At 48.5% G+C, this 12,772-nt stretch overlaps 2 protein-coding genes across 2 annotated transcripts; one reads left to right on the plus strand and one right to left on the minus strand.

The window, feature by feature from the left end:
* The first annotated feature begins 6,138 nt into the window (after positions 1 to 6,138).
* LOC123082302 (putative pentatricopeptide repeat-containing protein At3g28640) lies at positions 6,139 to 7,780 on the plus strand. Its single transcript, XM_044504664.1, has one exon. The coding sequence runs from the start codon at positions 6,210 to 6,212 to the stop codon at positions 7,731 to 7,733; it is 1,524 nt and encodes a 507-aa protein (XP_044360599.1). The 5' UTR covers positions 6,139 to 6,209; the 3' UTR covers positions 7,734 to 7,780.
* A 1,582-nt stretch (positions 7,781 to 9,362) lies between these two features.
* Positions 9,363 to 12,157, minus strand: LOC123086957 (E3 ubiquitin-protein ligase SRFP1; the record flags this gene model as incomplete). The annotated part of the gene is given in 11 exon segments (XM_044508826.1): positions 9,363 to 9,685; positions 9,987 to 10,016; positions 10,130 to 10,199; positions 10,306 to 10,480; positions 10,589 to 10,629; positions 10,836 to 10,879; positions 10,980 to 11,057; positions 11,167 to 11,199; positions 11,334 to 11,372; positions 11,515 to 11,602; positions 11,693 to 12,157. Coding segments are annotated over 11 exon segments (786 nt in total). The 3' UTR covers positions 9,363 to 9,556.
* Between the last annotated feature and the right edge of the window lie 615 nt (positions 12,158 to 12,772).

Raw genomic sequence — 12,772 nt, forward strand, 5'->3', positions numbered from 1 at the left:
ATCAACACCAGAACTCTATGGGTGTTCGATTCATCACAATGTAACCACATTATTGACTCTAGTGCAAGTGGGAGACTATTGGAAATATGCCCTAGAGGCAATAATAAAATAGTTATTATTATATTTCCTTGTTCATGATAATTGTCTATTGTTCATGCTATAATTGTATTAACCAGATACCATAATACATGTGTGAATACATAGACCACAATGTGTCCCTAGTGAGCCTCTAGTTGACTAGCTCGCTGATCAATAGATGGTTGTGGTTTCCTGACCATGGACATTGGATGTCGTTGATAACGGGATCATATCATTACGAGAATGATGTGATGGACAAGACCCAATCCTAAGCATAGCACAAGATTGTGTAGTTCGTGTGCTAGAGCTTTTCTAATGTCAAGTTTCATTTCCTTAGACCATGAGATTTGCAACTCCCGGATACCGTAGGAATGCTTTGGGTGTATCAAACGTCACAACATAACTGGGTGACTATAAAGGTGCACTACAGGTATCTCTGAAAGTGTCTGTTGGGTTGGCACGAATCGAGACCGGGATTTGTCACTTCGTATGACAGAGAGGTATCTCTGGGCCCACTCGGTAATGCATCATCATAATGAGCTCAATGTTACTAAGGAGTTAGCCACGGGATCATGCGTTACGTAACGAGTAAAGAGACTTGCCGGTAACGAGATTGGACGAGGTATGGGGATACCGACGATCGAATCTCGGGCAAGTAACATACCGATAGACAAAGGGAATTGTATACGGGATTGATTAAATCCCCGACATCATGGTTCATCCGATGAGATCATCATGGAACATGTGGGAGCCAATATGGGTATCCAGATCCCGCTATTGGTCATCGGCCGGAGAGATGTCTCGGTCATGTCTGCATGGTTCCCGAACCTGTAGGGTCTACACACTTGAGGTTCGGTGACGCTAGAGTTGTAATGGGAAATTGTATGTGGTTACCGAAGGTTGTTCGGAGTCCCGGATGATATCCCAGACGTCACGAGGAGTTCCAGAATGGTCGGGGGGGTGAGGATTTATATATGGGAAGTCCAGTTTCAGTCACCGGAAGGTTTCGAGGGTTATCGATATTGTACCGGGACCACGAAAGGTGTCCGGGGGTCCACCGGGTGGGGCCACCTACCCCGGGGGACCAAGTGGGCTGAATATGGGTGGGAACCAGCCCCCCCAAGGGCCCAAGGCACCTAGGGTTGGAAACCCTAGGGGGTGGGGGGGCCTCCCACCTGCTTGGGGGGCAAGTCTCCCCCCTGGCCGCCGCCCCCTCCATCTAGATGCATCTAGGGGGCCGGCCCCCTCTTACTTTCCCCCTATATATAGTGAGGGTGTGGGAGGTCAGCCGCACCCCTTTCCCTGGCGCAGCCCTCCCCTCCTCCAATTCCTCCTCCTCCATAGTGTTTAGCGAAGCTCTGCCTGAGAACCACGAGCTCCACCGCCACCACGCCGTCATGCTGCCGGAGCTCTCCCTCAACTTCTTCTCTCCCCTTGCTAGATCAACAAGGAGGAGACATCCCCGGGTTGTACATGTGTTGAACGCGGAGGCGCCGTCCATTCGGCGCTTGGATCGGATATTCCGTGATTTGAATCACCGCGAGTACGACTCCATCAACCGCGTTCTTGTAACGCTTCCGCTTAGCGATCTTCAAGGGTATGAAGATGCACTCCATCTCTCTCGTTTCTAGCATCTCCAAGATTGATCTTGGTGACACGTAGGATTTTTTTTGAATTATTACTATGTTCCCCATCAGTATGAACTATGGGTTGGCAAGAAACCTAAGTTGTCGTTTCTTAAAGTTTGGGTTGCGACACTTATGTCAAAAGGCTTCAGCCTGAGAAGCTCGAACTCAAATCGGAGAAGTGCATCTTCATAGGATACCCTAAGGAAACAATTGGGTGCACCTTCTACCATAGATCCAAAGGCAAGATCTTTGTTGCCAAGAATGGAACCTTTCTAGAGAAGGAGTTTCTCTCGAAAGAAGTGAGTGGGAGGAAAGTAGAACTTGACGAGGTAATTGTACCTTCTCTCAATTGGGAAAGTAGCACATCAGAGAAATCTGTTCCCGTGATGCCAACACCAACTAGAGAGGAAGTTAATGATGATGATCATGAAACTTCGAATCAAGTTACTACTGGACCTCGTAGGACGAACAGAGCACATTCCACACCAGAGTGGTATGGTAATCCTATCCTGGAAGTCATGTTACTAGACCATGGCGAACCTACGAATTATGTAGAAGCTATGATGAGCCCAGATTCTGAAAAATGGCTTGAGGCCATGAAATCTGAGATAGGATCCATGTATGAGAACAAAGTCTTTGGTAGACTTGCCCGATGATCGGCAAACCATAGAGAATAAATGGATCTTCAAGAAGAAGACTGAAGCTGATGGTAATATTACTGTTTACAAAGCTTGACTTGTCGCAAAAGGTTTTTGACAAGTTCAAGGGGTTGACTACGATGAGACCTTCTCACGTAGCAATGCTTAAGTCTGTCCGAATCACGTTAGCAATTACCGCATTTTATGAAATCTGGCAAATGGACGTCAAAACTGCATTCCTTAATGGATTTCTTAAAGAAGAGTTGTATATGATGCAACCAAGAGGTTTTGTCGATCCTAAAGGTGCTAAAAAAGTGTGCAAGCTCCAGCGATCCATCTACGGACTGGTGCAAGCATCTCAGAGTTGGAATATACGCTTTGATGAAGTAATCAAAGCATATGGTTTTATATAGACTTGCGATGAAGCCTGTATTTACAAGAATTTTTTTGTTTTCCATGCTACCTTTCCCAATAGTATTTCCCTTAGTGAGAATCTAGGTATCAATCTAGTAGGAGAATCACACAAAGCCTCGTGAACAACACCTACACACACAAAAGCAAATACTTGCGCCCAACGCGGGCAAGAGGGTTGTCAATCCCCTTGAACTTGTTACTTGCAAGGATTAATTTGATAGTGATAGGTAGAAAAGTAAATTGCAAAACAAAATAAAAGAAATAAAATTGCAGCTAGGTATTTTTAGATTTTATATATGATTAAAGTAGATCCGGGGGGCATAGTTTTCACTAGAGGCTTCTCTCTCGAGCACATAACATACGATGGGTGAACACATTACTGTTGAGCAATTGATAGAAAATTGCATAGTTATGACAATATTCAAGGCAATGATCATGCATATAGGCATCACGTCTAAGACAAGTAGACCGACTCATGCCTGCATCTACTACTATTACTCCACCAATCGACCGCTATCCAGCATGCATCTATAGTATTAAATTCATGAAAAATAGAGTAACGCCTTAAGCAAGATGACATGATGTAGACAAAGTAAACTCAAGCAATATGAATGAACCCCGTCATTTTATCCTTAATGACAACAATACAAATATGTGCCTTGTCCCCTTCTGTCACTGGGATACAGAGCACCGCAAGATTGAACCCATTACAAAGCACCTCTCCTTCTCAAGATAAATCAATCTAGTTGGCCGAACCAAACAGATAGATCATAAGAAATACTAAGGTATAACAATAATGCATAATAAAGTTCAGAAAAGACTCAATTACTTTCAATGAATAATCTGATCATAAACCCACAATTCATGGGATCCCAACGAAGACACCGCAAAAGAAAATTACATCGGATAGAACTCCAAGAAGATCGAGGAGAACATTGTATTGAAGATCAAAGAGAGAGAGAAGAACCCACCTAGATATTAGCTATGGACTCGTAGGTCTGTGATGAACTACTCACGCATCATCGGAAGGCAGCAGGGATGACGCAAAAGCCCTCCGTGAACGATTCCCCCTCTGGCAGAGTACTAAAAAAGGCCTCCAGATGGGATTGCGGAAGAACAGAAGTTTGCAGCGACGGAAAAAATGTCGGGTGGCTCTCTATTGGTTTCCCAATATTTGACAACTTATAGAGGTGGAATTAGAATTTACAGTGTGAAGGATCAAAGATGCCTCAACCAAATTTTACTTTCCTTAGTTGATTTTTAGAGAGGGATTCCAGAAAAGTAAGCTCTTTAGAAACGCAATTGGGTGATACACCCTAAATGATGAGCTACAACAAGCAAGCAATCTACACAAGGCAAGACTACCAAGCAAGTAATCTCGAAGTTCGCACTATTGTGGTAATGCTAATATTGGTTGTAGAGGTGGAGGTCGACGAATGCCCACACGACAACGAATGTCTCACTAAGGCCAACTCCAACGCATGACCCCATTGATCTGCATGTATCTGTTTGAGTCCGAACGGACAAAAGCGAAGACCCAACATGCAGACCCTTGCCATTTCTTTGTCCCTTTTGTGCTCGCTCAGACCCATTTTCATCCTAAATTTACTCCTGATTTGAGTCCGAAGCGGACACAAACTAGAATTTTTTTCGTCCCCGTTGTCCGGCAGTGTCCGCTGCACTCCCTGCCTTCCTCACCAGCCATACACCCACCCACCCACCCCAACTCCAACGCACGACGACGGTTGTTGTTACCGCAGGCGAATCGGGGGGCAATTGTGGTTCTTAGGACAAGCCTTTGATAAACAATTACACTATTAATATGTAATTTTCATGATACAAATTCAATGACATCAATTTTATGTCGAAGCAATTGTGGCCCGACGATTTGTCCTACCGAGATCTGACATGCAGAGCAAAAAACAAAGGGGGTATATCAATTGACACTAGAAAATGAAGACACGTGACTATCAACGGTCATCTTTACTACTACACATGTCTCTGAAAAAGAAGCCTTATAAATTTTGTCTAAATTCAAACGGTGTCAAGTTTGATCAAGTTTATAGAAAAATATCAAAAACTACAATACCAAATTAATGTCATTAGATACTTAACAAAATATATTTATATATTATGTCTGTTTTTCTATTTTATTGTTCATGATTTTGATCATAAGTTTAAGAGCATCTACAACCGGACATGGCACATTCGACTCCTCAACGCGTCCATGGACAATGACCGGTCACGCCTCAATTATTTGATTCTACATTCGGGCATCTCAAATTAGAAATCTCAAATCCATATTATTACATGCAACATAAACCGATCTTTAAGCGGATCTCTCTGGTTCCGCCGTGCCCATGTCCGGCGGTAGGCTGAGCTTCCTAGAGTGTTGGTCTGGTCGCCGGCAAGGTAGAGTAGGGCATGTGACACGAGCCGGCTCAAGGGACTCAAGTCGTTGCCGTCTCCCATTCCCTACTCTTCCTCGTCGGAGCCCGGAACCCGAACGGTGTCGGTGGACTTCAGATCGATAATGGATCCATCTTGGGACGAGCCGACGACATCCATCACGCCGCGATTGTGGTGCCTGGACTGGTGCACCATACGGGGCGACGGAGAATGCGACTCCGCCTCGCCGACGTCCACCGCCGTCTCACTCGCCCGCTGCCTCGCATGATGGGCACGTCGTGCCATGTGTTGGGTTGATGGACACCCATTGTGCGTCCATGGCCTCGGAGTGCCAACGGAGGGGTTCCGCGTCCTCCACCGTGTTTGAACGCCAATCGGGCCGCACGACCTCCGGTGAGGCAGCAACGACACACTTAGTGTCGGATCCATGCACCATTTGGACAGACGGAATGGATTCCTAATGGAAGGAGTCTAAGTGCTGCCTCAAGGGCCTCCTCCCGGGAGCGGCGGAGCGCAAGCCGAATGGTCATCTCCTCGTCAAGGGCCGCGTGGGATGAGCCTGGGGTCGACGAATCTGGAGGTGAAGGAATCGAATCCGCTATCCGTTATGCTGGAGAAGGTCGGAGCTTGCCGGGCAGGAGCTTGGGTGGGGGAGGGGAGTGTAGGGAGTGGAATGAAGTGGCTAGGGTTTGATACGGCAAGCGGGTGGGGAGAAATATATGTGTGGGCCAGTGTTGGCCGGTGTCCGATGTGACGGATGCACCCGGGCGCTTCATATCCACTTCATATTTAGGTTGGGTATAAAGGGTGCCGGTCAGGTCGGACGTTTGAGGCATGCGTGTTTGAGGCAAGTTTGAGACGTTCGGCTGTAGATGCTTTAATTAAACTTTGCACAGTTTGACTTGAAACCAAAATTTACAAGGTTCTCTTTTTCAAAGATAGGGAGGGAGTATAGGGCCAGCAACTCGGCCCTCTTGAAGAAGACAGAGGTCTCTCCCATTCCCGCCGACTGCTTCCCCCAGCCAGACCAAACCAGCATGCGATGCGGCCGTACATCCCCAAGGCAACCTTCGCCTTCTGCCACTCGCTCCTCTCCTCCCGCTTCCGGCCGTCCGCCGCCGCCCCCGCGGCGCCGCTCCTCCCCGTCCAGGCCCTCCTCACCACCGCCGGCCTCTCCCCGCGCCACCCGGAGCTCTCCCTCGTCGCGCTCAACTCGCTCCTCCGCGTCCTCGCCCGCGGCGCCTCCTCCCAGGCCCACCCGCTCCTCGCCCTCCGCCTCCTCCTCCTCATGCTCTCCCCCGCCTCGCCGCTCCCCGGCCCCGACCACCTCTCCTTCCCCTTCGCCCTCTCCGCCGCCGCCGTGGCCCCCGTTGCCCCGCCCCCCGGCCCGCAGCTCCACGCGCTCCTCCTCAAGAACGCCCTCTTCCCCTCCGACCACTACGTCACCACCGCGCTGCTGCAGCTCCACGCGCCCCGCCCGGACGACGCGCGGAGGGTGTTCGACGAGTTGCCGCGGCGGGAGGCCATCCACTACGACCTGGTCATCGGGGCGTACGCGCGCGCCGGGATGGCTGCCGAGGGGCTGGCGCTGTTCAGGGCCATGTTCGCGGACGGGGTGGCGCCGGATGCCGTCGTGCTCACGACGGCCATAGCGGCGTGCGCCCAGTCCGGCGCGCTGGAGTGCGGGGAGTGGGTGCACCGGTACGTGGAGAGCAACGCGCCGGGGCTGCTTGTGGACGCGTTCGTCGGGTCGGCGCTGGTGAGCATGTATGCCAAGTGCGGCTGCCTACAGGAGGCGGTCAGGGTGTTCGAGGGAATGCCCGAGCGGAATGAATACGTCTGGGGCACCATGGTCGGCGCGTTCGCAGTGCACGGCATGGCGAGGGAGGCAGTGGCGTGCTTGGAGAGGATGGCAGGCGAGGACGGGGTGTGCCCGGACGGCGTGGCGGTGCTCGGGGCGCTGTCCGCCTGCGCACACGCCGGAAAGGTTGAAGACGGGCTCAGACTTCTCAAGGAGATGCGCAGGCGGTACGGGGTCACCCCGGGGCACGAGCACTTCAGCTGCACGGTCGACATGCTGTGCCGGGTCGGGCGGCTGGAGGATGCGGTGGGGCTGATCGGGACAATGCCGATGACCCCACTCGCATCGGTGTGGGGGTCTCTCCTAGCAGGCTGCCGGATGTACGGCAATGTCGAGTTGGCAGAGGTGGCAGCCAAGGAGCTTGAGAAGCTAGGCATGGGCGCGGACGAGGGCGTGTACGTCCAGCTGTCCAACATTTATCTGGACGCCAACCGCAAGGATGATGCGCGGAGGGTGCGAAAGCTGATCGGAAATCGGGGGCTCAAGAAGGTCCCGGCATATAGCGCGGTCGAGATCGATGGCGAGCTAAGCTCGTTCGTCGCTGACGACCAGGCGCATCCGAGGCGCTTCGAGATATGGGACTTGCTTGGGCTGCTCGCTGACCAGATGGGGCGGAAGCCAGACGAGGAGGAGGAGGAAGAAACAACCTTTTCATTGCATCCTTGTAACAAGAAAAACAAATTTGAAAACCATGTAACAGACTAACAAGTTAAGCAGTGAGCGCGGAGCAGCAAACGATATTTATTGATTTATTGCCAAGGAATATGATACTCAGGAAAGAACAGAGCAGTGTTCAGCACCAAACACAAAGTATTTTGCTTCGAATTTTTTCCTTTTCTTTCTAGTTTTGCTCAAATTTGATTGGGTCGTCTTGATATATGATGGAATGGTTCGCCAGCACTGCTTGACCTCTTGATCATACTGAAGTTTCCATTTTCCTAAGAGATTCTGTATTGTTGATTTCTTAGAGAATTTTTTGGCCTTAAAATCTTCAGCCATATTGCCTAATCAAATGCAAGGCTCAGTGTACCATATTATCTTTTGTAGGATTGTTCTTCTGGCATTAGGATTGTTCTTCTGGTATCATTAGGGTTACAATTACTATTTGACTTTCGGTTCTTATATTGGTGCACCTTTAACCCGCCCTGTATTTCCTGAACAGCGTAATTAAGGATTTGCTTCGCCCACTGATTGGATCATATGCTACTTAGTTAGGTAACCCAATTACCTGTCATTTCTAGTTCCATTATGGTTACTTACCTGTCAGTAGAATCTATCCTCACCTACAGGTTGCTTGGATGCTTAGTTCAGAGGCATCCATTTCTAATGTCAGAATATGTTGCAGACTTTAAGGTGTGCAATCCATACCATCAGGAGGGAAAAGATACCAGGAGACTTCTGTTTGCAAGCATATGTGGATGCTGAAATGGTTAGTATGGTATGAACCTTTCAGACAGTGCAGAAGGAATTATTCAAATCCTTTTCTAAAAAAAGGAATTATTCAAATACTCCCTCCGTTCCTAAATATTTGTCTTTTTAGAGGTTTCAAATGGTGACTACATACGGAGCAAAATGAGTGAATCTATACTCTAAAATATGTCTATATACATCCGTATGTGGTGACCATTTGAAATCTCTAGAAAGACAAATATTTAGGAACGGAGGGAGTACTTACGAATCATGAGTTCTAATAACAGCCTATTTCTTCCGAGTGGATATTTTGAACTTCGTGGTTGAGACAAACACTTTGATACCAACGAACCAAATTCTCAAGCAAGCAACATAGTGATGTTTATTCCTCATCCTTAGTGAATTATCATTTCTAGATAGCTAGGTACAAATTTGATAGACCATAAGGGGGATTCTACCCTCATCCATGTAGTATATGTTGCCATAGTAGTTGGTACACTAGACTGGTCATTTTCATTATCTTTGACAAGTAAGGATTTTTTTTTCATGTATACAAAATGTCTAGAACCTCCGGGTTTTGCATCTCATAGTGATATTGGAGAAGTCCTTTGAGAAGGATGTGATGATTTCCATGTTATTCCATAATAGCCTTTCTCCAGCCCGACCATTTTGGAACAAGCTTTTCCTTTTTCGCTCTTTCTCTTATCCTTGGTTCATTGTTTTCAGACGGGAAGGATAAACTATTATAAGAAGCTTTACATTCACATCAATATTTACAAGGTACAATACATTCATGCATAGGGACGAATGTGTGATATGAAACCAATCATTTTTCACAAACCGGTTTCTGTGGGATCTTTTCTCAAAAGATAACCAACAACCCAACATCTTACTTACTTACTTACATATCATCAAATTCCCCTAGAAACTGCAACGAGACGGGTGTTTTTCCATTCATCTTTCTTTCTCACAAATTGGCACCGTACATACATATAAATCGGTACCGTGTATAATAATGTTTCTGCAGTCTGCACAGTTCATGTTGAACTGGAAATAATACATCAATCGCAACTAGTACTAAATAATCGTAGCGTTCACCGAAGCGGGTATCGTGGCTGCTAGGCCGGCAGCACCGATGGAGCAACCCTGCAGGTGTTGTAGGACTGGCAATGGCAACACTTTCTCTGTCCCGTCATGCCCGGATACACCCGGGTCGTGTCCCAGCAGTGGTTGCACACGATCCATCCCTGCACCCACCCACAAACACACGCCACTAGTAATGGCATCAGAAAACCATCACATTTATATAACTTGCTACTACTAGAAGAATAGTGGTAATGAGTCTGAGTCAGTTGAAGCCTTTTTTTTAAGAAAAAGTATATTTTCAAATTTCCAGAAATTATGCAGTACTTTTTTTGCGGAAAAAATTATGCAGTACTCTTTTCCACAAGTACATATGCATTCTTATTATGTTCCTATAAAATTTCACAAAGAAACATGTTTATTTGAGGGCTACAAAAATATGTGAGTTGCAAATGTGTCACTGACCTTTCCCATGTGTAAGAACTTCGCCTCAATCTGACAAAAAGAGATACAAAAAAAAAATCTCAGGCCGGGGCCAAGAACATGAAGAGAAAAGGAACCAAGATGAAAATCATGCTTGCTACGGATCTTACTGAGAAAATACTTACCTCGGCATCTAAGGCCCTCAGGAATTTCTCCATGTCAAAGATGGACACGGAGCACATGGGGCAAGTGAACCTGCAGATACGTGGAGGATAGCGTTATCTATCTATCCAAGCAAGAAGAACAAGATCACACGAAAGGGATGGGATGTGTGGGTCGATAGGAAGGCATGGGCGATTACTTGTCGTGCTTGAGCATCTCGTGGAAGCACTGCAAGTGCATGGTGTGGCCGCATCGCAGCACCGACGCCTCCCTCAGGGAGTCGAACAGGTACTCGTAGCAGATCGGGCAGTTGTTCTTCATCGAGTCCTCGATGCAGACATGCTTATCCCGGAGGGTCACCGAGTAGCACGATCCTGCGGCGGCGGTACCCGGCGGATTGAGATACATATATGGTTGGAATCGGAGTGAATCGGAGTGATTCGGACTGTGTCATGGAAGGAATAAGGATCATGCTTGCTTACCGCACTTGTGGCAGTGAAAGAAGTTGTCCTTGCCTCCAACTCTGTTGGAAAAGATGCATGTATCACAGTTTCAGTTAGTCAGCTCGGCATCTTGAACTTTCAGGGCGATGTGTCAAAGTACAACAACTGAATGAAAGTGAAGACTCATTTGTGAATTTTGTACAATGTTGCATAATTTGGCCTGGTTTCATGTGCTCTCAGTCTCTCAATTAAGCATCAGTTCGGAAGATATGATAGGAGTAGCTACCTGCAGATGCCGCAGTCTTTGCAGTGGTATTGCTCCTTGTCGACCTGCACAGCAGCAGCAAGATCCCATCAACAACAACCCAATCACCACCAAATCCAAATCCAAATCCAGCACAGGCACAGGGACAGGGATCTCAATTCTCACATCGTCGTCGAAGAATTTGCACGCCCGGCAGAAGTACTCCCCCATGCACACGCCGCAGTTGCTGCACACCTGCGCGACCTGATGATCACCACCAGTGCCAAACTGTTAGTGTTATACCCAAACTCTGAAACTAGACTATTAGCAGCACAAGAAAGAAGAAAGTGGGGAATCGCCGTCAGATGCTAACCGGCTGCTCGGTGTCACAGACGAGACATATAACCTACGGAAAAAGGAAATGTTGTTTTGTTAGCGAGAAAGCTGAAGGTGAAGTCAAGAAACAAGATTTCCGGGCACTGGGAACATAATAGATAGTATGAGAAATGAAGAGGAGGAAGCAGTGAGAGAAGTGCGCACCGATTCAACTGCGTGGCGGTCGAGCTCGTGCCCGTCTTTCTAAGCCCGATCCAAGAAGAACAAGATGCAGTTGGAAAGACAGAGATTATCCAAAGAACGAAAGAAATGTGAGCATCATCAACCCAAGCAGACCAGAGAAGAGAGCAAGGAGAAGAGAGGAAGAGCAGAGCAGAGCAGAGACCGTGGAGTCGTTGTGGCAATGGCGGCAGTGGAAGACGTCGTTGCAGCAGGGCGCCCGGATCCTGCACCGCCTCCTATAGTGCTTGCACCTGCGACCACACACCCCGAGGTCAGCTACTGCTCCAGCCAAGGATAGTAGTACAGACAAGTAGCAGGGGCGAAAGGAGAGGCGGACGGACCCGAAGCCCATCTTGGCGAACCCGTGGCGAGCGGCGTCGAGCTCCATCTCCATATCCATTGGCGAGATTGCTGTTCTTGTCCGGGCTCGACGGAGGCGGCGGCGGCGGCGGCGGCGGCTTCGGATCTGGCTTCTGCTCTGCTTCTAGCCTTCTACTGCCGTTGCTGCCTGTTGCCGCGCTCGCTTAGGAGGGCGAGGAGAGCATTTTTATACTGTCACTGCAGTCTAGCGTGCCTGCCTACCCCTCTCTTCTCTTCTTCCTCTACAGTTGTAGTATGACTGAAGAAGTATAGTTTCCGGAGCGCAGAGGATCTACATGGATAGACCTACTGCCATTTCTTTAACTTATCAAGAATTCAAGATCCAGGAGGGGAGCCTTTGCGCATCTTTCTTTCTCCCTCTTGTTTATACTCGTAAGCAATTATCAACAGCGTTGCTTTTTGTTACGGGAAGGAGGTGGTGGCGTGCGGGCGGGCCAAAGATGGAAGCTCCGAAAGCACTCGGGATGGGATGACGATTCTTTACTCCTCCGGCGGGTCACTGCGTTCTAACTCCACTGCGCACGCGTCAGCCCATCACTCTGAATTACACTCTATCGTCACCGCTCACCGGAGGCGCGCGGAAGAAGACCTCTGACCCGGACGGCTTCCCGTGAAAGCCCCGAATCCTCTGAATGTACGTACAGTATATCTCATCAGTTTGACTGACGCCGGGGGCAGATCCCCAAGCATAAATGTACGTTGGTTTGTTGATCGGTCCTGTCAAGGTCGACCTGACGCCCCTTCTTCCCTGTTTCTTTACCAGGCAGGATCGGGATGGCGCAGCTGCAGGCAGCACTGGGCAGTAGAGTATTTCATTCATGTGGATGTGGATCATGAAGCCGAGATTTTTCATACTCATTCATTTCGCCGCCGATCGCTCCATCATGATCGGTGTACAGAACATGATTTCTTTTCTTTGGTCGATCGGATCGCCTTGCTGCCCTGCCTGCTCGCGTATACGAGTACTAATAATTGGACTGATGACGCTGGGTTGTGTAAGTGTAACCGTAGTAGTGGCGCGCACGAGTCGCCCGGGGATC

Source organism: Triticum aestivum, chromosome 4A (assembly GCF_018294505.1).
Source record: "Triticum aestivum cultivar Chinese Spring chromosome 4A, IWGSC CS RefSeq v2.1, whole genome shotgun sequence".
NCBI classification, from domain to species: Eukaryota; Viridiplantae; Streptophyta; class Magnoliopsida; order Poales; family Poaceae; genus Triticum; species Triticum aestivum.